The 25,802-nt window shown below is 36.0% G+C and overlaps 1 protein-coding gene across 1 annotated transcript in view; it reads right to left on the bottom strand.

The window, feature by feature from the left end:
- Positions 1-1,015: 1,015 nt before the first annotated feature.
- LOC109406410 (fatty acyl-CoA reductase wat-like) overlaps positions 1,016-25,802 on the bottom strand; it is a 68,763-nt gene continuing 43,976 nt past the window's right edge. The window contains 6 exon segments of the mRNA XM_062853663.1: positions 1,016-2,329; positions 2,332-2,387; positions 15,322-15,429; positions 16,152-16,332; positions 16,399-16,514; positions 16,601-16,793. Of these exon segments, the coding sequence (XP_062709647.1) occupies positions 2,136-2,329; positions 2,332-2,387; positions 15,322-15,429; positions 16,152-16,332; positions 16,399-16,514; positions 16,601-16,793 (848 nt within the window). The 3' untranslated portion in view covers positions 1,016-2,135.

Raw genomic sequence — 25,802 nt, 5'->3', positions numbered from 1 at the left:
CTACGAGGCTCCAATAATTATTATGTGAAAATGACCATGTAAGCATTGGTAAGCATTGGTCATTTTTCACAAAATTTGCTATAACTCAGGAAAGAAAATTAAGTGCATTCCAAAAATTTCAGCGATCAACTTTTGAAATTACCTTCTCAAAAATATTTTTTTTTAAATTTTCCGCGATTTCGGATATAGTTTTTCCGGCTTTTCTTTATGAATTTTCTCAACGGTGTAAAATTTTGTGGTAAACTTTTTCCATTTCATATTTTTTTTGGATTCCTGAGAAAATTTCATTAAAAAACTTTGTTTCTACGATGCTTCATTCTTGAGCTATGATTTTTCATAGTAAGTAGTGTCAGGAGAAAACGAAAAATTTCCACCTGAGTTTTCCGGGAAAATAGGCGACCCTGAATTTTCCTCATTTTTTTTGTTCATATATCCATGAGCCCTGCCTGTGGAAAAAGTTTCATGAAAATCTACGACCCTGCGGCCCAAACCCGTACGGTAATAAAAAAAAAATCCCCTCCAGCTAGGGATTCTCTCGCTTGGTGCTCATTATCACCGATAATGAGAAACCGGCCATACGGTCACACCTTATACATCGCGTACTTGACCTTACATTCCGCACATGTTATAACTAGAATTCCTCGGGAACTCTCAGTCATTGCGTCAGGTCAAACAGTGCCGTTGCCCCCTAATTAAACCGCCCTCACCAGAAAAATTAACCTTGCCGGCCGCCGCAGAAACCGGAATACAGGTGCCTACAGGTGTCAAATGCACAATATACTAATACCTTCCGCAAAATAACAGCATGTAATCCGGTTTATCGCACTTTGCAAACATGCATCATCATTACCCTGGAGGCACACGCCGGCGCACCGTGCGCCAGCGACAACTTTCATGATGTAATATAGGCAAATGACTGACTATCTGTGTCACTTGTTCGTAACTGGGGCCTTGCTTTGAATATCAAGATAGAGAGGGACGTTTGTCAATCGAAATAAGATTAAGACTTACTCTAAGAGGGAGCCACATATTTTTCTAAAAGCATAAAGTCAATAATTTAACATTTATTCGTTCGACTATCAACACCCGTCTGTAGGATGCGCGTCCGGTTTTACTGGAAGACTTCCTAGACTTGATACGTACTACAGAGCTACCTACATATTATACATATTAGAAGATACATACTAGATACACCTTGGTGACTTAAAGCTAGTCAAAACAGAAGAACGTAATGATTGTTATCAAGATTCATAAAATGTACAAATGGTTCCCCGCCAGAGGGACTCCACTGGTCGTTTTGGTCGCCGCCGTCTGCAAGGGGGTTTCATTCAGGGAAATCCCTCTGTGGGGTGGTTTTTGAGCAAAAGCAATACACAGTGGGTACGATAATGAACTACACGTTAGAATTTCTCGATCCATCTTTTCAATTTTATGTCTTATTTGATCAACCATATTACCAGTCAATTCAACTGAATAATTTTTGGATTAAAACTATAAATAAATAGCTGGCTGGATGCTTCAAGTAATAAATAATGTAAATTTACAATTATTTTGACAGCTACGAAGATGCAACTATACGTAAATTATGATTGGGACAAACATAAAGTTCAATTGAAACAAGTGCATTACATGTGTGATTTTACTTTATCGATATTGCAATTACTAGTTGCTAAGCAACATAAGTATAAAAATTGAATTGGATTTGAGTTTTCCATAGAAAACTGGAAATTTCTGTGGATAAGTTCCTAGCAATAAATAAGACTCTGAATAAGATCTTCATTTAATGATGAAGTAACGATCAAATGTTTGGATACATGTTTTGTTGAAGCAAAAAAAAAACAGTGAAATCCATTTTTTTTCATGTTTTACATCGCTGAAAACCATACCTTGAATTTATTTGCATTCTTCGTGTATTTTCCCCACTGTGTAGTGGTGGTGGAGGGATTTCTGCGAGCAAAGCTCACCCTAAGTCAATGATGATACTGGACGCGACACACACTCCTCTTACAATTTCTCGCGCACACAGTTTCGCACAATTCTCCACTTGCATTCTAACACATTCACCAACAACTGCACTCTATCACACTCTGCCTGGTACTTGGTTGGAATCGTTCGATCTCATTGATTGAGGACCTTCATTCAATCCTCAGAACATCATCCACTTGAAGACGTAGAACAATAGCACTATCCAGAAGAAGTAGTACGCCGCCAGGATGAACCAGTGGACGAACCGCATCTGTCGGTGTCGCTTTTTGGCCTCCTCCAGGTTGTCCATGGGTTCGTTGGCGATGTGTCGTCGCAGGCCGTGGATGTACGTCCAGAAGTAGTCGGGCCAGTTGATCTTGGCGATGTCGCACGGGAACATGGCCTGGTCGTCGGGGGAGAGTCTGCGGGAAAGGGAGATGGAGAAGTAGTAGAGATTGTTATATTAGTTGGCAAATGAAAAGTCTTAAAACTCAAAGACTTTCGCGCAAATTCTGTCCCGAGTAGAGGTGAAATATTGACGATCAAAACATGTTATTGGTTTGATTGATATAAGAGATAAAATATCTGAAAATAATATCTAAAATATATTCCTGAAATATGTGGACAATATCAAAATTTGATATTTTAAGATCAAACGAATAGCTCGCTGCCATTGGTTACATCTAACAAGATCTAAATATGATATGATTATGATGTTCCAGGTGAAAATTTTGATATTATTTTTTGATCTTTTATCTCTTATATAAATCAAGATATTACTTTTTGATTTCAATATGAAAATATGCTTTTATTGAGCTCTTTTTCTCTACCTGGGATGTGGGTAAGGATTCTCCTTCCGGTATAAATAAAGTTGAACAAGTTTTAATCCATTGAACTGCTGATGTAATGTAACCACCATTAAATTTCACTAGTTTACAGCATTTTTGAGTCACGATAGTGGTTTTGAAAATTTAAGAAGCAGTTTTGTTTTATATTCATTTTAGGTAAGGAAGACGAAATGTTTATCGAGCTGTCAAAAGACAGAAATTTACCAATAGTTTAAAAATTCAAGAAATTTGAAAGGGTTCAATTTTTTACGGATTCAGCCGAAAATTTGATCAGTGGCACGTCGTGGCGTCATATTTGGCATGTGCTTTTTTCGTCCAAGTTTGAGCCACCCAAACCTTGATTCTTCCTGCTCTAACTGTGTAAGAAAATTATTTTGAAACTATTACGTCATTACTTGCCCTGACAACCAGGAGTCTCATAAGAATGCACTATGGGCCAGAATCGCAATCTAGCGGAACAAAATTAATTACTCCAAAACGAAGCATTTCCGGCACATGGTATCTCCGCCAAAGTTGCTTGACATCAGCAGGGGCATCTATTGCTAAGAACGTAGTAGTTCGAAAATCGTCCGCATAGGTGGCGTCACCATCTAACTTCTTTGTTTTACGTCCTAGAGACTTGGCATCTTTGGCAAAGTTGCTCATTTTGGCAAAATAAACAACACTCTCTCAGACGTCAAAACTCCACAGCCTACTGTTTTCGAGTTATTTTAAAAATAAAATACATTCAATGAAAAACCAGTTTTTTAAGCTTATTTTGACATTTTTACTAGAAACCATGTGATTTTAATTTTTTTCCCAATGCAAATATGTCAAACCAAATACATTCTATGGAAATATATTCAATATTAATCATTAAAAATTTGAAATTAAAATACAAATTTGAAAAAATAGTGTGAATTTCAAGCCTTAATATCTCACAAAGCGCAAAAAATCGCAACTTCAAATTTTCAGCAAATACGAATCAATACTAGGTGAACATACTGTCAAAAATTTGGAGAGGTATTTTTTGGTGTTTTTGAGATAATAGATTTTTAGTAACACCATAAATATAAGTAGTGCCAGCGTGTAACTTTTTACTGTTGCACATTAGAGAGTTTATGTCTTTTCGAGAAAGTTGTTTATTTTGACTAACTAAACAACTGTTTCCTAGACGTCAAAATTCCACGGCCTACTGTTTTCGAATAATTGTATATAAACTAGATTTTATTGATAAAATTTGTCAATAAAACACATTTTGATGCAATAGTATGAACTATTTTTTATTGTTTTAATTTTTACGATACATAGTAGGTCATGAAAATGTCGCCAAGTCTCTAGAACGTAAAACAAAGAAGTTAGATGGTGGCGCCACCTATGCGGACGAGTTGCAAATTACTACGTTCTTATCAATAGATGCCCCTGCTGATGTCAAGTAACTTTGTCGAAGATACCATGTGTCGGAAATGCTTCGTTTTGGAGTAATTAATTTTGTTCCGCTAGATTGCGATTCTGGCCCTTAGTGGAATGTACGCAACGCATTACATTGTATAAAATACTGTTTTAAGTCGCTATCGCATAAATGTGTGGAGGAGTTATAATTTTCTCGCCATTTGATGATATTGTTAAGATTTATGCGATGTATCTCAAAAAGTTGTATAACAATACAAATCAACTTTTATAAGGTATGACTACATCGGAGTTAACGATATTCTGATGTGTTATTGCGATGAACTTAACTTATTCGCAAAAGTGCGCGAGCCAACTCTTTAAGTGTCAAATGAATTAAGAATAAACGTATGTTCCATGAAAATATGTAATGTTATCCATAAATAATCGAAAATATTGCATATTTTTTAGAAAATGTACCAAAACATAAAATTTTCTCATTTAACCGTTATGTGTCCGAGGCCGCGAACGGACGTTTTTTCTCTGCTTGTCACGTTTTTTACGTTCCGATACTTCCGTTCCCAAAATTTAGACTTTGAGTGAATGTTTTAAAGTGAAAAGTGGCAATTAAATATACCCATATAGCCGAGGCGGTAAACGCACGGGTATTCAGCATGACCATGCTGAGGGTGACGGGTTCGATTCCCGGTCGGTCCAGGATCTTTTCGTAAAGGAAATTTCTTCGACTTCCTTGGGCATAGAGTATCTTCGTGCCTGCCACACGATATACACATGCAAAATGGTCATTGGCAGAGGAAGCTCTCAGTTAATAACTGTGGAAGTGCTCAAAGAACACTAAGCTGAGAAGCAGGCTTTGTCCCAGTGAGGACGTTACGCCAAGAAGAAGAGAAGAAGAAGAATTAATTGAAAAAAGATGTTGCACCATTTCTCAGTGCACTGTGGAGGATTCAGCAATTTTTTGTGCTTTCTACCAGTTTCTAACCAGTACTACGCCATCCAGAAAGTGCGACAGTTTTCGCGTCATAAAATTAGTCGGAGCCGAGAGAATACGCGTTTTTTGAAAAGTGGTTCGCGTTAGATTAATGGAAGTTGGAGGTACCGGAGCTCGTCGTTGTCTCGCGTTTTAGAAAAAAACGCTGACAGAGCGAGCATACTTTAACGAAATTCAGTGTTCTGTCTCCCGGTCTCGCGAGGAGCATGGTTTCAAGAATGGATTATTACTTTCGGACCGCACAAACCAGATGGGTGAGAGCTTTCCAATATTCATCATATAAACATATCTGTTACATTATTCACACATTTATCTATTCATTTAACCATATTTCGGCACCAACATTTCAAAAGGGCGTAACTGCATTTTGAAACAAACCCCTCTTTCACATCTGTGGATCGTATTTCAATGTCGCCATGCAAATCACCGCCAGTATAGGAAACAAGAGTAATTTCTCTGTCTAGTAATGTTTGTGAATTTCGTGGGAAACTTGAAATATGACCCACAGATGTGAAAGAGTGGTTCGTTTCAAAATGCAGTTACGCCCTTTTGAAATGTTGGTGCCGATTTAACCCGCTGGAGCGTTTGGTACGGTATGTCCACGCATCCTTCCTTCCCTGCAGATTCTGGAATTGCTTCGACGGAAACTATCGTTTTAAACTCGAGACAATTCCAAGAACCATCTTTGCGTCAAATACAAAGCAGTAGGCCTGGCCGCTTTGACGCTTGCATCATATCTCTGATATGCTACAAACCTCAATATAGACAAGAAAAGTAATTGGGCCTAATCTAACCTGATTGCTTTCCAGGATGCTTTCTAGTACTGGCTGCGTTTGTATTAGATTAGATTAGATTAGATTAGATTAGATTTAACCGTTATGTGTCCGACAAACTTTGCTTTTTTCTACACCGTGCTTTTTAAAAGGGCGCTGGGTACCCGGGTACCCTGTCGGCCACATAAGGGTTAAAGTGAAATTTTGTACCCATAAATAAAATGTTCCATAATAAAATACGAATGGTCTATAATAAAATGCAAATGCTCAAAAAAAATGTACCCAAAGAAAATTGAATATAATACCCATAGAAAAAATAGATTACACCATAGAAATTAGACAAATGCTCCATAAGTATTATCAAACTGCACTACATAAAATATAATTTTCTCAATAAAAATATGATAATTCTCCATAACTTGAAACATCTGCACCACTAAAGTAATGCAATGTAAAGCAGTTTACTGCCGCCACTCGCATAACAGTCCCATCTTTGCTGGGTTTCCTATTCATATGGGACTGTTTTGCGAGTGTGGGCAGTTTAGCCCTGTTGAATTGAATTATTGACAATATGCTATCTATGGAGAATTTTCAATTTTTCAAGGAGTAATTTATAAGTTATGTGATGAAGTTGGATAATGATTATGGAGCATTTGTTCATTTACTATGGTGCATTTCAATAGTGCAATTTTCATGGTGCAATTTAATTTTTCTATGGAGCATTTGTATTTTATTATGGAGCATTTCAGTATTGAGTGTGCGGTAGTTCGGCAGCAGCAAAGCATCGCGCGCTGGCTTTGCTAAATTTTTGCGATTTTTTTTTCTCTTTTCTCTGCGGGGCTCCGACGACGGGACGAGTGTGCGCGCGCCGTGGTTCGAGTCGGTTCCGAATTTTTTGCTTCCCATCGGCGCTAGTTTCCAATACACTTTTAGTTGATAATAAATATTTTCTTTCATTTTTGCATTTACACAAAAGAGTGAAGAATGTTACTTCGGGTTCGCCGGTCGAGAAAAAATCCGGGCGCCGACAAGTGAGTCGCGTTCAGTGTATTTCTGTGTGGAATATACTAAAGGTTTCTGCTCCCTAGTGGAGTGGAGACGCGCGATAGAATTTTCTTTTTGGTTAGTTTCTGCGTCGAAAAGTGGTCGGTTGTTAACGGCGGTTTGTGTATATTGATCCATTGTCAAATCATATCACCAACCATAGGTGACTCCCGGACTGACAATGTACCTTACCCTACTAACAAAAAATCCTTTCTGAGACAAACGTGGAGATGCAGCGATTCGCGGTCTTTATAACAACGTTTGTCTTACTAACATTCCCTTCCATCCTCGATGACCGTAAGGACGTGGCCGGCGCCGTTATTGACCTTATTAAAGTTGAGAGCCCTATTCATTGGTTCCTTGTGCAATTTCGATTGCTCTGGTCAATCACGGAGTAGCAACTACGAATTGTGCGGTCATCTATGCTCATGCTCATGCTCATGCTCATTATGGAGCATTTCAGTATTATTTATTGGTGCAAAATTTTTGTTTTACCGGTACTCCTTTTTTTTAAAGTATGGAACGTTTTTAATATTTATGGAAAACATATGTTCGTTCTTTATGGAGAGCGTTTTGATATGGAGCGTTGCTATTTGTTTATGGGGACAATAAATTGGCTGCCTTTCTTTTATTTTTTATTTGGAAGAATTTCTAGAAGCAGAAAAAATACAAACAAAAATGCAAATATTTTAAAAGTATTGCACCGTTATTTAATGAAAAAAACAAGGAATTCCTTCAGTTTTGCTTTAAGAAGATGACTCAACAAAAAAAAATAAGAAGATGATGCTGATCTGGCATGCTTGCAGCAAGATTTTTGTTTTAGAATTTTTCAAGAGTTCTCAGAATAATCTACAAAGTGAATGAACCTGACAAAATGTCAATTTTCTCTACACAAAGCAAAGTGAAATAATGTTTATTTTTTTACTTAAATTCCTAAAGATTTTAAAAACTTTGCGCGCCTTCGGCAGAACGATTTTTTTTGGCATAGTGAATAATTTTGAAGAACCTTAGAACATTTTTAGAATGATCTAGAAAAAGTTAGAACAATACTGATTTTCAGCGGCCTTTCAAAACAAAAAAAAGACCCGTATCTGAAATAATTGAGCAGATGAAACAAAAGCTTGTTTGATCAGTTTTTTTATAATAACATTTCCTAGAACTTCGCAAAGACGTGGTCATAATCTTTACTTATGATAAAATCAAACTGCGAACTGCGAACTGAATTAATCACATTAGTCATTCTTATGAAAAAGGCCCTAACATACCAAATAATGCATTAGAAGTAACTATCTTAAGGACAAACGTCTTGAAATCCCGGTTCAACAGTGCATCAAAACTTCAGACGCACAAATCTCAAAAAGCAAGCTTCAAACAACAATGCATTTTATTATTCTGTTCTTGCTCACTCGTAATAAGCTTAAAATAAGAAGCTCAGGTGCGCCGGTTTTGTTTACGAAGAAATTTGAGCCCTCAAAATCGTGAGTAGGTGCCAAAGTCGGCCATTGTGGCGGCCATATTGGGATTCTAACAAGTCTGTCCTTAACCCTAGTCGTGCATTTGGGTCATTATGACTCCTAAACGTACACTAGGTCAGCGAGGTGAGCAAGCTAATGAACAAAGAAGGTTAAATGAATTTTAGGACTAAAAATAATTCCTAGAGAGGATTCCCTGAAAGAAAATTATTGGTCTCTTGGAAAATTATAAGAAAATACCCAGTAAGAAATACTGGAAAATTTTTAAATAGAGTTTTGTACGAAATTCGGCAGAAGCTAATTAGTCAAAAACGAATTTGTAGATAATTTTGCATGCAGGAATACCAAAGAAAGAAGAATCTACAAAAGTATTCGAGGGTTTTTGCAGCCCTTGTATTCATCTATGCACAATTGCAGAAAATTCATGTGTAAAGTGTCGATAATAAAATGAACAAAAAAATGCAGAAAGATATCTTGAAAGAATTCCAGAAGGAGCCCTTTAATGAACTTAAATAATAATTCCTTGTAGAACCCCAGAAAACCTTATAAACCCCAGAAGGAATTTCAATAGAAATCTCAAAAGAAATTTTTAGAAGAGTTACAAAAAACAAAATCATGGAAAACTTTACACGAACTTCTAAATCAAACACTGGAATAACTTCTGGAGAAGTTTCAGAGGAACCTTCTTGGTTTGTCTCAGAAGGAACTCCTGGAAGAATTTCTGAAGGTAACCTAGAGTAAAACCCAGAAAAAAATCCCTAACGTATTTCAATTCTTGATGGATCTTCAAAAGGAATCCTCGTAGAAACTCTAGGAATAAATTTAAAGCATGACGTCTGGTTATTTTCCAGAAGGAAGTCCTGAACAAATCTCAGAGGTCGGCAACTACTTTACTCTTTAAACCCAAACAAAAACTTCTCTTGGAATTCTTAAAGCTTACCAAACGGAATAGTATGAAATGTTATGGAGATATCCTATATTCTTAAAGAACACCTACTTAACAATAGTTCTCAAAATATATTAAAAACTACTAAATGCATCGAAACTGATAACTTATTGTGTTCCTGAATCATTTTAAGCAGAATTGAAATAAAAAACTTTGTTTTCAATTAATTATAGGAATGTATCCACAACATTTTATATTTGAAAATTTATAAAATTCATGAATTTGTTTCAGCTGGTCTGAATTTCTACACTATTTTTTCCTAGATTTCTTCATGGATAGAGTAAAGTGGGGCAAAAGTTCGAGTGGGGCAAGAGTTTCTTTCGAAGTTTTTGAGCTTAATTCAAATTATTTCTTTCGGGTGTCAAGGTTGTTCGAACCCTTTTTGAAAAAGAGTCTTTCACTTCAAAAATTATGAAAATTCATCAATATTTCGAGAAGTAATGACAAAATGTTGGTTTTTGATCAAAAAATTGTAACATGCGATGGTCCTTTCAACGCATGGAATGGAATTTTAATGAAATCGAATTCGATATTTTATTTTGAGGCGTAACTAGGTATATTTTGAAGATGTTCTAGCATGTATAACTTTTTGCAAAAAAGATTTGGAAATTGTATTTTACACATAATGGGGCAAAAGTTCGAGTCATGTTTCAACTTTAGGTATAAACCTAAAATTCTGCAAAATGTACATATTATCTCTAAGAGTGATGGAGTTAGTAAGAAAATTCGATTAAAATTGAAAAAAATGTTGTCTTATCTGAATTTGGCGGAAAACTACTAATTTATGGTGTAGTAAATTTAACCCTGATTTGGGTAAAATCCAGATCGAATTTTAAAGAGTATTCCAGTTCTGACAAGAAAAAATTAAGTGGTTTCAGGTATTCCTATTACCAAAGTGTCAAAATAGTGTGCTACGGGTAGCGAAATTCCACAAACACAAGATTCGAACTTTTGCCCCAGTGGTGGGGCAAGAGTTCGAATAAAACACACACATACAAAAAGTGTTGTAACCAAGGTTGTTAACCGATAAATTATCGACAGTTAACTCAACGCAAACTCGATAACGATAAAGGTTACTCGATAATCTCTCGATAACGATAATCAAACGATGAATCAACGCGAAGATCAACATAGCTTCGATAATTTTGCGATAAATCTAGTTACCTTAGTGATGGCATCAACAACGGGTCAGATCGCGAAGAAATTTTTTCGAAGACGTTATCGAGTCGATAATTGCCACAGTTAACTGTATCGCCGATGAAGCTTCCGCCTGAAGACGTTATCGTAATCGACGATAAACGATAACAGACGTTAACTTTATCGGCGATAACGATAATTTATCGATTAACAACCTTAGTTGTAACTCAAAATTGAAAAGACAATTGGCGTAACTTTGTTCAGCAAAATTTTAGCTCATGGATGATAGAATCACCACACGGTATTTATTTATTTTTATCTGCTTCGATTTTTTTTAAATAGGTTGAGTTTTCAACTAAGATCGAACTTTTGCCCCACCTTACTCTATAGCACTTTTTTACGGAAAATATTTTTAATTTATTTCAACGACAGTAGTAATAGTTTCGATAACTATTCTTCTCGGAAGATTTTCAAAAGTTTATATTCAACGAATGTGTCTAGAAATTCATTTTGAAATAATTGGAAATACTTTTTTAAGAATATTCCAATAATCTTTATGATATCTTGTCTAGGTTATAAGAATAATATATAGTGTCGGCCGAAGCAAAGGTCAGTAGACAATTTTCATACAAAATGGTTAAGTTTAACGATATGGTGCTAAATGTTCAGTGAACCGATTAAGTTGAAATTTTAACATTTTGATGATCAATGTAACATCATAAAATGAGTGTAAATCAAAGGGGTGCTGTTGTCGAATGAAGTTAGAACAATTTAAATGCAACATTTTGTACTTCGTCAGATTTAGAATATTTGTTGTTCAGTGCACAGTAGTCCACGAAACAGATTTACGAGGAAAGATGCATTCAGCGCCTTCAAATGATTTTATAGATTAATATGGTCTTCTACAAAGTTGTTACTAAAATAAGGCCCCTTTTTCAATATACGTGAAAATTAGGGTGGTCCATATTTTCAAAGAAATTGGGAACCAAACTTTTTTATTTGCAAGAATAACTGTATACATTCTTAGGAAAAGTTGTACATAGATCTATCAATTTTGAGCAAGTTTGCTGAAGACACTTTTTATGTAGCTTTAAAATTAACCGATCTAGAGGTATTTTTCTGAACAACCTTAGGGTGGTTCAAGAAAATCGGTTTTTTTGGCGTTAACTTTTTCAGTTTCGATTTTTCATCAAAGGCGCCCAAGAAACAATTGTAGAACATTTGAAGACGCGTCGTTTCGTGTGCGGAGGTGGTCGTTATCTCTTTTGGTTCAAAAGTTACAGGCATTTTTCTTAAAAAATCATAGTTTTTTTTAAAGGTGTTATGACGGGTTGAGGCAAGCATAAAAAATATCTTTTGCCCGCATTCAAAAGAAGAAATGTTGTTATAAAACATATCAAAAAATAAGAGTTGTGTTATTTTTGTAACTCAAGTGAAAAATACTTGAAAAGTGGCTATTTTTTCTAGAAAACCATCAATATCTTTTGAACGGAATGACTTAGCAACATTTTCAGCGCACGAAAATGTGCGCTTTTGAAAGCTCTAAAAATGGTTCTTAGACAACTTTGATGAGAAATTTGAAACAAAAGAGATAAAGCGTTTAAACTGTTTTGACCAAATTTGGAGGATTTTCCCATAGTTTTCATAGGGTGACGCTAGAACAAATCGTTTTATTGCTTTATCTTTTTGTTTCAAATTTCTCGTTAAAGTCGCCTAAGAACAACTTTTAGAGCTTCCAAAAACGCGCATTTTCATGCGCTGCGAATGTTGCTACGTCATTCCGTTCAAAAGATATTGATGATTTTCTAGAAAAAATAGGCACTTTTCAAGTATTTTTCATTTGAGTTACAAAAATAACACCCATCTATTTTTTTTTGATATGTTTTATATTGCTGTGTGCATTCAAAATATCAAATGCGGGAGCACCAAATGCGGTAAGATTTTCTAACAAGTAACCCGATATCAGTGGGAGCTTTCGAATCCTAGGTTGGCGGTGATTTTGGCTATGGTTGCTACGTTGCCTTTGGTAACATGTGTTACCGCGTTTGAAGCGCATTTGGGCACCGTTTGCATCTTTAACGCACACAGCAATAACAACATTTCTTCTTGTGATTGCGGGCAAAAGATATTTTTTATGTTTGCCCCAACTCGTCATAACACCTTATTAAAAAACTATGTTTTTTAAAGAAAAATGCCTGTAACTTTTGAACCAAAAGAGATAACAACCACCTCAGCGCACGACGCGTCTTCAAATGCTCTACAAGTGTTTCTTGAGCGACTTTGATGAAAAATCGAAACTGAAAAAGTTATCGCCAGAAAACCGGTTTTCTTGAACCACCTTAAGGTTGTTCAGAAAAATACCTCTAAATCGGTCAATTTTAAAGCTACATAAAAAGTGTCTTCAGCAAACTTGCTCAAAATTGATAGATCTATGTACAACTTTTCCTAAGAATGTATACAGTTATGCTTGCAAATAAAAAAGTTTGGTTCCCAATTTCTTTGAGAATATGGATCACCCTAATTTTCATGTATATTGAAAAGAGGGCCTTATTTTTAGGAACAACTTTGTAGAAGACCATATTAATCTAGAAAATTATTTGAAGGCGCTGAATGCATCTTTCCTCGTATATCTGGTTCGTGGACCACTGTGCAGTGTCAAGGATTGAGCTCAAACCATAGTTAAAGAATCTTTAAGTCCATTTTTTTGTATGAAAATCGGCCTTTGTCCATTTTCGTAAATACGGAGTGGCCAGGGGGGCCTGGCTCCATTCAAAATAATTCGTTTTGGAAAAAATCACGCAATTCAGGCCTAAAGTATCTTTTTAGTATAAAAAATCTATATCGACATGGCCTTGGTCCCCCCCTAGAGCTATGACCTTGTTACGCTTTGTCCGATCAATTATGCAACACAGAATATATGGGATGCCTAAAAGTTGCCAACTAATAAAAGAAAAACAACTTCTCCTCAAATTTTTGAAGCTAAACAAATTAGGGTGAAGGCTTTTAAACACATGGAAATCATGCTGAAATATGTACGCCCACATTCGGAAAACTGTTCGAAAACAATATCAGATGGTTAGGAATTAAAAACAAAAATTGTAATATTTCAAAAAACTTAATCTAAGATACATAGCTTAATAAAAACGTCACACTGTTTCAAAAACATCAAAATAATTCTTTGGTTAATTATATAATAAATTCATTTGATGACCCAAACAATTGGGCAGAGCCGCTTGAAGCACAAAAAAAACTCTTCGGATTTGAGAAATTTTTAGGGCGACATTAATTTCACCTCAAAATTTTATAATTTCTTAAAAAACTTTTATGTGCAAAAAATTTCTCAAAATGTTCGGAATTTAACTGAAATTTTCCGTGAGGGATGGGGAGGGTTGACGTAAGAGAAAATCGTAATTTGTGTCAGCCTTATCCAATGGATAAATAAAGGTTTAGCGCTAGGAAGTAAGTAAACAATGTCTTTGAAAACTGTCGTGTGCAGATTTTTAGGAACACGCTTCCATTCATCGATATAAAAGTCCAGATAAAAAAAAATATTATAAGAAAACCTGTATTGCCGTTCTTTTTTTTGTAGAATTTTTACAGTATTCCAGAATAAAAATACAAGTATCAATTGTACTGCATTTAATGCTGTTATCAAGGCTGTTATGAATGTTGCTAATTACTTTTCGATACAGACCTCATCCCACGCGTGGTACTCCGTACCTTGGTTAAGCAATCATTTACACTCGATTCCTTTTTGCACGAGTCGGGTTTTTGCTGCAACTCAGTTAACTTTGAACCGATTCTCATGAAAACGTGTAGGCACGATTAGTACTATTCTTGTACAAAACTTACAAAACAACAAAAAACGGCTTGGGGAAAAAAGTAATCAGGTTTACTAAGACGGTTAATAACGATAAATAGAGTTTAAAATTTGGAAGCTAACCTCAGGTTTTGACCTGACACATTTGATCCGTTTACTAAACATGTTTAAAGCAGCTTAATTGTAATGATAACCATCTAGCATCGCATTCTACTTATTTTTGAAAAAAAAAAACGTATCGAATAGTGCAACAATTTTTTTTGGTTTTTATTAACTTGTATTTTAATAGGGATCTGATTCTAAGCTTGGTGCAAACAACCATTCCATAGAAAATCTATGTAGTGTAACTCCGATGGTCGTTCAACTTGGTGGGTTTGTAGTTCATCGAAAATAATTGGAACCGTATATTTTTATTTTGTCATTAGCCTGACCAATTTTCAGGTAGGGTGGACCAAAATTTTTCAAAACTATAAAAATTAAAAAAAAAAAACAATACTTTTAAATTAGTGAATTAGTTGACCGATTTTTCTTTTTTTTTTTTTTTTGATAAAAATACCCATTTGATCCCAAAACCATAAAAACGTGAAAAAAAATAATACATATTTTTCCTAAATTCAACAGCTTTCAAACAAAAAAAAAAGAAGTTCAAAATTCATCAACTAGTTCGAAAGTTACGAAAGTTACTAGTTTCGTTAAGGTTTTGCCACCAGAAACACGAAGTACAGTTACATTATAAGCGTATTATTAATTTGGTAACGAATTTTCCAACGTTGTCCATAGTTTGTCCTAAATACATGGAAGTTATGTTATTTTAATGCGTGCCATCCTATACATCCTTTTTGTACATAACCGTTCCGTGCTTTGGTTTTGAACTGGTAGTCACGATTCTTATCATATCTTTATTCCATCCGGTAGCAAATCCAACCAACTACTTACTTCTGAACGAGGGCCTTCATGTTCTCCTTCTCGAAGTGCCACCGACCGTTGGCAAAGTACGAGATGACAGTGGCGAATTTGTGCACTTTCCGGTACAGGTCCATGATACTGAAATATAGAACGATAAAGAATATAAAGTTATTTAAAAGAACTGTAGACCTGGGTCAACAAACGAAAAATTGTTCAACTTGTTGGAATTCGAATTGTTGCCTTCCGCTTACTTCCGTGGACAATCACCTTTAGGTAGATGAGCTTGTGGCGCGGTGGTTCTGTTACCGATGATACCGAAATGTCAACAAACAAGCTTCCGGTTTTGGGACAGGTGCGCCTACGCACCACTTCAAGAAATATCGAAACAATTTGTGTTAAAATGGTGATAATGGTGCATCCACACTGGTTACTTGATGTAGCCAGTTTCTTGAAACCGGTTGAGACGCCACCGCCGCAGCCGTATTTGGACTGATTTCGAGCGTATGGAACTCGACTCATTCACAAGGCTCTTTCTGGGTGGGGGAGGTTAGGTTCATACTAGATAGCAAATGAGCGAGTGCATTTAGTCACGGAATCATCCAGAAACGCGCAGCAAACAGCTGCTGGTTCTACAATCTCTGAATGACGCTTGAAAGTTGTATATACCGGCTCAACTGGGTTAGGTAGGTCTTTGAATTGCGAGAAAAATGTGATTACAGAATTAACTGCTAGCCCAAAACAAATCAGTTGATGTTGAAGTCAAATGGAATTTGAAGTGCCCATTTGGACGTTTCGGTATAAATTGTTAACTCAATGAAAAGTTTCAGCCTAATACAGGGAATAATTTGATTTCAACTCACCGTGGTGTCCTCCGGATCGCTCGCAGATATGTGTCAATCAGGAACGCTGGCACCAGATGGTACAGGAATTTGTAGTACTCGTACACGTACTTGTTGGTGGTGGTATTGTGACAAACTACCCACAGGGATCGCTTCGGGGGACAGTGCTTACCCACCTGGATGGAATAGTCGTAGATTTTCTCTGCAAAAAAAAAACAAAATCAGTGTAAATACATTTGATCTTGAATATTCTCGCAACACTACTTACGATACGTAATGGGGTTATCATTTCCGGTCACACAGTTATAAATTTTGGTTTTCGGTCGTACCACAGCTTTGTTATCGGTACTGGTGTTCTTAGCCTCAATGGCTCGGTCGTGTTTCCTAAAGTGGTGAAAGATAAAACTTCATATTAACCTGAGTTCGTTTGCTGACACCCACCCACATCCGTCTCCGTTTCCAGTGATTACCGTTCAATGTAGGTCTGCCAGCCGGCGGCCAGCACTCCATTCACGACGATATCGGCCGGAATGATGTCCGCATCGTTGTCGTCGTTGACCAGCATGACACGGATGATCCCCAGGGCGATCCCGGCGATGACCCCGTTCAGGCCGTAGATGTTGTCGGTCCAACCTTCGATGGGTTCTTCGTTGGTGGCGATGACTGAGGAATGAGGATAGAAATTAGGGCAAATCTGTGGAATGCGGACTCAACTTTTTTGGTCATTCAATTTGAGCACGTACTCTTTCTTCCAGTGCTCCCCGTTGTAAAGTTTCTTATCTCTATGGAGATCAATTTCGAAGTGCACGCATAAACTACTTCACACAACGTTTAAACCAAGGCTCAAAGATATCGATTACAGCAAAAGCTACAATAAAACGTATATACAGCTGACTTTGTCATTATGGGCTTGGAAGAATAATTTACAAATTATAGGCAAGTTTCACAAAAAACGTTTAAACGTTTTCGTATCTGACGGCAAAGTTTGTGTGTCATTGAATGTTTCACTTGTTTTAGCGTGACTAAGCAAACCAAACTTGTATCCAGGCACACTCTGACCATTTTGGAGGTTTGGCAGCAGCCTGGCTGCTGTCAAATTTCAGTCCGCATTCCTCAGGGGCAAATGAACAATTTAAAAAACTGTAACGCATGTATAAGTTTTTAAATATTCATGTGCGCATTTAAGTTTCATTCATTGGCACTAGGGTCGTTCCGAATAAAGCAATCGAGTAAACGATCTTCACCGATTTAAATTTTATTTTAAAGAGGCATCAAATTAAACTATTGAGAATACATGTATTCTGGACACTGCAGTGTTCCAGGCAGCGTTTCTGTCTTTTATTTCCAGCAAGCCTCACTAAGAAGCAATGCTGCTCTTCACGGGGAAATCGTCTAGTTAGGCCCTCACACAGAGAAGACGAAAAAGAAGATGTTTTGCGCTTTCTCGGTAAAGGGCGAAGAAATACTTAGTTAAGGACAAAGAGAGACAATTAAAACTCTAATACGCCTCTGTCAAGCCAAACTGCCGTGTCTCTGCAAAGTGACGTTAGCGACATTGATGATTTTGGCACATCTGGTTATTGCGCATCAAATTAACCAAAGCCGGTAGGATACGGTGGGCAGGGCATGTTGCAAGAATGCCGGACAACAACCCTGCAAAGCTGGTGTTTGCAACTGATCCCGTTTGGCACAAAAAGCGTGGAGCGCAGAGAGCACGATGGGCGGACCAGGTGGAGCGTGACCTGGCGAGCATTGGGCGCAACCGAGGATGGAGAGCGGCAGCCACTAACCGAGTATTGTGGCGTACTATTGTTGATTATGTCTTGTCTTAAATGTGATGTTGAACAAATAAATGTATGTATGTGCATCGAACTGTTGGTACCGAAATCCGGGGTCAAATTGATCACTTTAAAACAACTTTTGCGGATAACATTAGTGTCAATTCAAATATTGCCAAAATAATGGCATGGAACGATGTCGATGTGACAGAATTTTCTTCAACAAATTTAAACTTTAAGTTATACAACTCCAAAAATCAAAAAATTGAAATGCCACTTTGGGGCGAAATGGATCAGTATACAATTAAGCATCGGCTGGAAAGGAAAATTTGCTTCTCCGCTTAATTTTGCTCTTCTAAAACCGAATACAGGTATGTGGCGATTTTCAGTTGACAAAAACGGAATAGTGATAAAAACGGAATAATTTTCTTTGACAAAATATTTTGCAACATTTTAATATGAATTGGAAGTTTTACTGTAGAACACATTCTAAAAGTCAAAATATGCTGTTCTATGAAATTTAATTGTTAAAGACATTAATTTTAGCACATCTGCAACCAGTTCAAATTACAGTTTTCTGACTGTGACGCCGACAAGAAGTTTTCACCACATTTGTGACCACATTTTGTGAAATTTATTTTCGGTGAACGCAAGAAAGACACATATTACAGTTCCAGTACCCGGATCGACGTTTAAAAATATGGCATACTTCCAGGAATTATTAATCTCCAGGAACATAATTTCGATATCCTTTCAAATAAGGATATGCTTACTTCCTTCCGGAAGGCATTTCTCCACGAGTATCATCTTCACAGATTCCTATAAAAGTTTCGTCTAGGATACTTTTAGGAATCTCCAGGAATTTTTCTAAGCAAGCACTTGTAACTTCTCCAGAATATTGGATTCCCCAAGAAGATCCTCCAGAATTCTTCTAGGTTACCTTATACCATGCCGCTTGTTTATCTTTTGGAATTCGATAAGAATTTTTAGAGAAAAGAAGTTTTGTCCCTTATGTTTTCTTCAGAAATTCCATGTCGGATCAACCTAGATGTCTTTTTTTTAATTTCTCCTGAAGGTTCTTTGGGAATCTCTTCAAATATTCCACTAGGAAATGGAATTTATTAACCTTCCTTATGCATTATGATGGGAACAGCTCGCTGACGTAGTGTACAGTTTGGGTCTGAAATGGCCCTAATGCACAAGGTGGGCCAAAAAAACTATTTTGGGATTCAACCTAGACATCCTGTTGAAATTAATCCAACTCGAGTTGCTTTGGAGATTCACGAAGATTTTACTTTTGAAATATAGGAGTATCTCTGTTTCTTCAGAATTTCCTGCGGGAATTCTTCCAAGATTACTTTTTGAAATCCTTCCAGAACATTTTTCTGATATTTCTCCAGGGGTTCATTCTGGGGTTCCTCCAAAAAAATATCTGGGATTTCTTCAACATTTTTTCTAGAATTTCATCAGAAGTTCTTTCTTGGATTCTTTAAAGAGTTTCCGACGATATTTTTCCCTAAAATGTCCTTCATTCAAAAATTTCTTACAAGGATTCCTACAGGACTTTGTTTTGGTATTTATGCGCAGTAGAAACACCTACATCTACTGGATCTTTCATTATGAATACTTCCAAGAGGATTCTATCTTTCATCTTTGTTATTTCCCCATGATTAGTAGATGAACCAGCATTGGGCTGACAATCTCGTTAAAAAAGATAATATAATAATAGTTCTCCCCGACTTCTTACTGCGTTTCCTGGGAATATCCCAATGGTTTAGTCTAGCAATCTTCCAGGAATTCTTTTCTCAAACCTTCCAGAAATTTCTTCAGGGAATCCTCCTGATGTTCTGTGTAGAAATCTCCGGGGAGTTATTCCTGAGAATCCTCCAGAATTTCCTAGTGGGAATCCTTAAGAAATTCCTTCTAGGATCCTGTATAAGTTTAGAATTGATGGGATTTTTTTAGGATTTTTTGGGAATCCTTAGATTCTTCTGGGAACCCTTCAGTAGTTGCTGGAGAAATCCCCAGATTGTTTGTCAAGTTCCTAGACTCCTCTAGAGAAACTTATTTCTGGAAGACTTGACTTAACTTAACTGATTATTTTATTAGATACTTTGATATTAGCACTATTTCATATATTCTTACTTTTCTTTCTTTTCAGGTATTTCACTGACGGACTGATCGGACACCAGGACACGACACTACGGACCAGACTGCAAATTTCATTAGTTAATTTATGTTTCTAGCAAACTTTTATATAAAACTAACCTCAACGAGTTGATCGCAAACTATTCTCAATTAGACACGACTGAAATTAATCTATCTTGACAATTTCGTATCATCCACAATTCAGATTTCACAAATTTATTTTAATTCACAAACGATTCTTCACCTCTAGTCTTAACTAAACTCTCTATCTTCACTTGTGTTCTCGGTAGAATTTTCTATTACTCTGACGAGCTCTGACCACCGGAAACTGTTAATGACGGGTCGTCCATCTCACGATGATGTCTGTCACTCGTTATGCCTCGACGCTGTGACAGATGACGCGTCGCTTTGGGAACGGTGGCTGACAGGGTTGCCAGCTTGCCGACTCCTGCGCCGACAAATCCATTAAATAATCTGGAGGAATACAAGGTAGAATCGCTAGTAGAAATTACTGAAGAAAACCAAGATTGCATTTTTAGAGCAATCGGAAGAGGAAATCCTAGACAAAATTCTATATGAATCTCCAGTTTACCTAGTGAATATAGCAGTTTCAGACGGGAAAATTTGGACAGGGTATCAAGAATGACAAGAGTGATCTCTGGTTGAAATTTGAACCCCGTCGAAAAGAAATAGCGACCAGAAGAAAAGAATTCAGCACGTCACGTACTTTCAAGAAAATCGTGTAGAAAACCGCGTGGAATTTATTGCACTTAAAAAAAGTCTTGTAAAAAAGATTTTAGTGCAAAAAATCAGGCAATGACGGGTAAAACCCCGAACTATTTAAGTTCTCGAAGAACACTTGAAGAGACAGGCCAAGTTCCAGTTGGTACGTAGAGCTAGAGTAATTTTTCTATCGGACTATTAGTTTAATTTTTCTCATGTTCAAATAAGCAGTAAAATTATGCGTGAGAGAAAGCATAAATTAACATTATCTACAGCTGAATTTGGTGTTCAAAGCTATTGTAGCGTATGCGTCTTCTATGCCATCATTGGTGGTTGCTTCAAATTCACTCATGAATGCATTGCCTCAAGATTAATGTTAAACTATAAAAAACTCGTATTTGAAGCAACAAATTTGACAAAAACTTTAGTGTTGACAAAAACGGAATGAAATGTTGACGAAATCGGATAGTGACAAAAACGGAACATACCTGTAACGCGTTTAAAATCTTACAACTAGTGAATTTAATACTTTAAATGCAAAATTAAATTGTGCAACTTCCCCTCAAACCCCTGAAGGTAGGCAATTTAATTTAAAATAAATGATTTCTATCACTATAAATGACTGTTTCGTCCAGCGGTTGATAGGCCCCTACGTTGTGTTTGATTTAGGCTCCTACGTTGTGTTATCTTTCTCCCGGGGGACTCGAAGAAGAACGGACTACTTTTACTAATCACGTTTTTCTTCGAGTCCCCCGGGAGAAAGATAACACAACGTAGGAGCCTAAATCAACCACTGGACGAAACAATGACTTTTTTCAATAAAATGAACTTTTTTTTAACTATTTCATGTTCTTATTAGCTACATAACTTCCCAACCAAGGCTCCACAAAAATGTTAAGATAGAAAATTTACGGGAAGTCCTATTTGCAATCGATTGTTTAGTAGCAATAATTTCAGCTAAATGAAAAATACATTGCAAGTTAATAAAATATAAGACAAAACTAACTTTTTTCTAAAAGTATAAAAGTCTACACTCATCTCTAGACATCTACGAACCAAATGACGTAAAAAAATTGAGATCATTACGACGCTTAGGAGTTAAGAGTATGGATTTACAATGTAGTATCCAAATGATCAATTTAACCCCGCTGATCAATTTGACCCCGGTTTACGGTAGTTATCCAAGTATTTTTTCTTTAATGCCAAATTACGACTAGATATTGCATCTTAATATAGCAAGCATACCGTAGTGTTATTATTTCTCCAGATATATTCAAAAATACGTCGAATCTTAGAATGGCACTTTCGTTACTTTGCAGAATTACGGCAGCCAAGGCCTCAAGTGTTTTGTGCATGTAGTCTAGCTGTACTAGTTCCCCAGCTTAATGTCGATAGGTCGCATAATTTTCTTACTATGTACTATTTTCGTATTTTTTTCCAACTATCAAACTTTGTATAAACTTTGAAACACAGAAAACATTCTAAAGACATGAGATCTTTCTCGTTTTTTTTTATAATGAGGAAATCTTAAATGTAAAATTCCCTTATTATTTCAGTAAGAAGCCTCTCCAAGCATTATTTAATAATTTCAATTTAAGATATTCCTTGAACATTTAGAGAAACATTATTAGAAAATCTAGCAAAATCGAGATTTAAAGAAATTTTATTATGGACTTTAGTAAACATTCCTTCAGGATTTGTACTGTTATTTTTAAGTGACATTACTATAGGTTTTTCATTAAATTTTCAACAATTAATCTGGGATTTTTTATTCATTAAACCCAACTTTGACATGCTGTAACTTTGTTCTCCTTTGACCGATTGATTTGATAATTTGACAATGAACTACAAATATGATCAATTTCGTTATATCAAAATTTAGAGTTTTTCGAAACTTCTGAAAAAATTGAAAACTATGTGAAATTGTTCAAAATAATAACAGTGTGAACAAATTGAATTTCTGCTTTATCATAAATAAGGAACAAAATTAGCACGCTATTCGGACAACTACGTCAAAATTATAAAACAAGGAAAAAAATATAATAGTAATTGCCAAACAAAAAAAAAAAAAAACAAATGCTACCCGCATAGAAATTTACTGTACCTAAAACGGTTCGAAAATTAACGTTACCATTATTTTTGTTGTCACCTATTCATCATACTCTCCACGTATGTTCGGTTCGTTATGGTACAACGATATCGCAGGAATTTAATAATATTGTTACATCATCAGCTATTGTCCACTTACTGTTGGAAATGATCCCGCTGTGGAGGCACTTTATCGAACATTAGAAGTACCATAGATATTGATGTCCATCCAATTTTCCCCAGTCTGGCAGTTCGGCATTCGGAGGCGAAAAATCAGCCGTGTTTGTTTTCATCGGTTCCTCAGGATTCTTCGATTGTACTTTTGCTCCTGATTTCTAATTAATTTGCCAGTTTAAAGTTAAAAAGAACAAACGACATCGAGAAGGAGATGCGATTTTTAATAATCTTATATGAAGGTGAGTGTTTTATCCAGGGGTTTTATCATTTTATTGCGATTCAACATGGGCGGATAACTTACGCGCACTGATGCTTTTTTCACAGGCACGATCTCATGGAAGATTCGAAGCAGGAGAATTTGCAGAAGGATGCACACTCCAGACGAGGATCAGTTAGCAAAACTACAACTGCGACGATTTCTGGATCCATTTCAAAAGCAACGTATTCAAACGATGACCACGACGGCACCCTAAAAGTGATTCCGAACCAAGTTCTGAACCAAGGTAGTGTCTTTCATGTTTAATCATTTACATGATTTTCTAAATTTCATATTGAGTTTTGAACTAATTTGGCATGCAGAAAATAAATCCTTATTGAATATTATTCAGGTAATTATGTGTTTTTATTTTCTCTTCAATTTTCAATAATTTACAAATTAATACCGAGTGCCCGAAAGCACGCTCTATTCGTAATGGTTGAAACATATTGGAACCACAGCTCGAACTATCGTGTGGCCGAAACATGAACCAAACTGGTTATGGTTTCATTACAGTTGGCAAACGAAATTCCTATGGGAAAATTGCGATTTTGAAACGGTAAACATACTTAACAACCCGTTTCTCATATGGTCGGGTCTCTAAAAACTGTAGCTCTTGAGGTCGAAACTTTATCCCAGTATGGTCCGTCTATGGTTTCTCAAACCATAACCATTACTGTTTTGCGTGGAATATAAACTGTTATCCATGTGGTTCTATTACGGTTTTGATTTATGCGGGTACTATTATGTTGAACATTTTCACGTAGTATTTAACTGTTCTGCCTAGGATAGGATGCGTCACGTAAAGCCTGTATCCGCAATAATCGAGACACAGAAATATGGCTGTAACACTGCAATAGATACATACATTAAAATTGCTCAAATTTTGCCTGATAATATCTTCAGATTGTTCATTTCACCTGCAAAATTTCATGTGAATCGGTGAAGTACCTTTTGTTGTAGCAATGAAACAGTGGAACGCCAGCAATTGAATTTTGTACAGCCTCTGGTTTAGCTTGTCAGCGCTGTAACTTTTGAATTTGATAAAGAAAATGACTGAAATTTTGAACACAAAGCTCTCAATCTTCTTTACTTACATAGGCAAAATAAATCAAATAAATCGATGCACTATCAACAATTTTATAGTCGAAACATATATTGGGGCTGACCGTGATTTTAGCCCTTCAGACAACAATTAGTGAGCACCCCTTATTGTTTCGATTGTATTGTTGAAAGTACTACACCAATAACACCAGTTTACAAAATAAAACAAAAGTCGTGAACTTCGGTCAACGACCAAAATTTTTGAAGCATAATTTAGCGCTGATTTCGAAACCGTGCTTCAAAAAATTTTAAGTAGAACAGTTTTTAAGTTTTAGCTCAATATCGAGTTTTATAACCTTTTAAAATATGGAATTTAATAAAATTCAAATATCTTGCGTTTTGATCAACCAATTTTAAATCTTTTTCCATAAATTAAAAGCTGAATATAATACCATTCGATCATCTGAATGCTGGTTTTGCGTCAGATTGATGAAATTCAAGATATTAGCGAGTTTTAGGGACGATCTCCTTAAATTTTAGCAAATTTTCCAAAAATATATGAAGAAATGTATTCTTTTTTTTCAATAAGAAAAAACAATTCTTTCTCATTGTTTTTTTTTCTGTATTTCATATGTAGGCGAGTTACAGTAAAAAAATCAGCTCAATCGGAGCATTGATTTCGGAGAATAAGATGTATAAAGTGAGCGACTTTGCTTAAAAATAGAACAAAAGTCGATTTCAAATCATCAAATTTTCCGCTCTACTGTAATTTTTTTCCTTCGCGTTTTCGAACTCAGGGCTTGATTCTACACCAAAAACGATCATCAGCTTACCGAGTTCAAAAATGCTGTAAACTAGTGTAATCATCAAATTTTGCAGGCATAATAAACACATAATCAACTACTTTCTGTGAAAATTTCATGAAAATTGACAGAGATATTTAAAAGTTATGAATTGGCAAACATCGCACCTAAAAAACATGTAACATGTTCACTAACACTATCCCCTATCAACACCAGGAACTTTCAATCCAATTGATAAAAGTTGATGAAATTTTGCAAGAAAATGTATCTATAAGTATCATAACTGCTCATGAAATTTCATAATTATCCTCACAGAACTTTGAATTGTAGCGGAAAAGAACCATCTAGTATGCGAATGAAAATTGGTGATGATTGTACAAAATCTTAAAAACGTCGTCTGTTTGTTTCTCATCCACAATTAAAAGTAATGCATCGATTTTTATGAAATTATGCACAAGTGATTAACATACACCAAAGAGTTCTCAGTTAATTTTTGGCCAATTTTTATTCATTCAGTACAGAGTTACTGCCGTACTTTTGTGTCCCGATTATTGCGGATACAGGCTTTAGTCAGCCGATTTTATACATACCATTTTGCTGTCAAACGGAGACCAGTCGCTGATTGGTCGAATTTGATATCCATTTGCTGCGATCA

This window comes from Aedes albopictus, chromosome 2 (genome assembly GCF_035046485.1).
Source record: "Aedes albopictus strain Foshan chromosome 2, AalbF5, whole genome shotgun sequence".
In the NCBI taxonomy this organism is placed as follows: Eukaryota; Metazoa; Arthropoda; class Insecta; order Diptera; family Culicidae; genus Aedes; species Aedes albopictus.
This window is presented reverse-complemented; position numbering and strand designations above follow the sequence as displayed.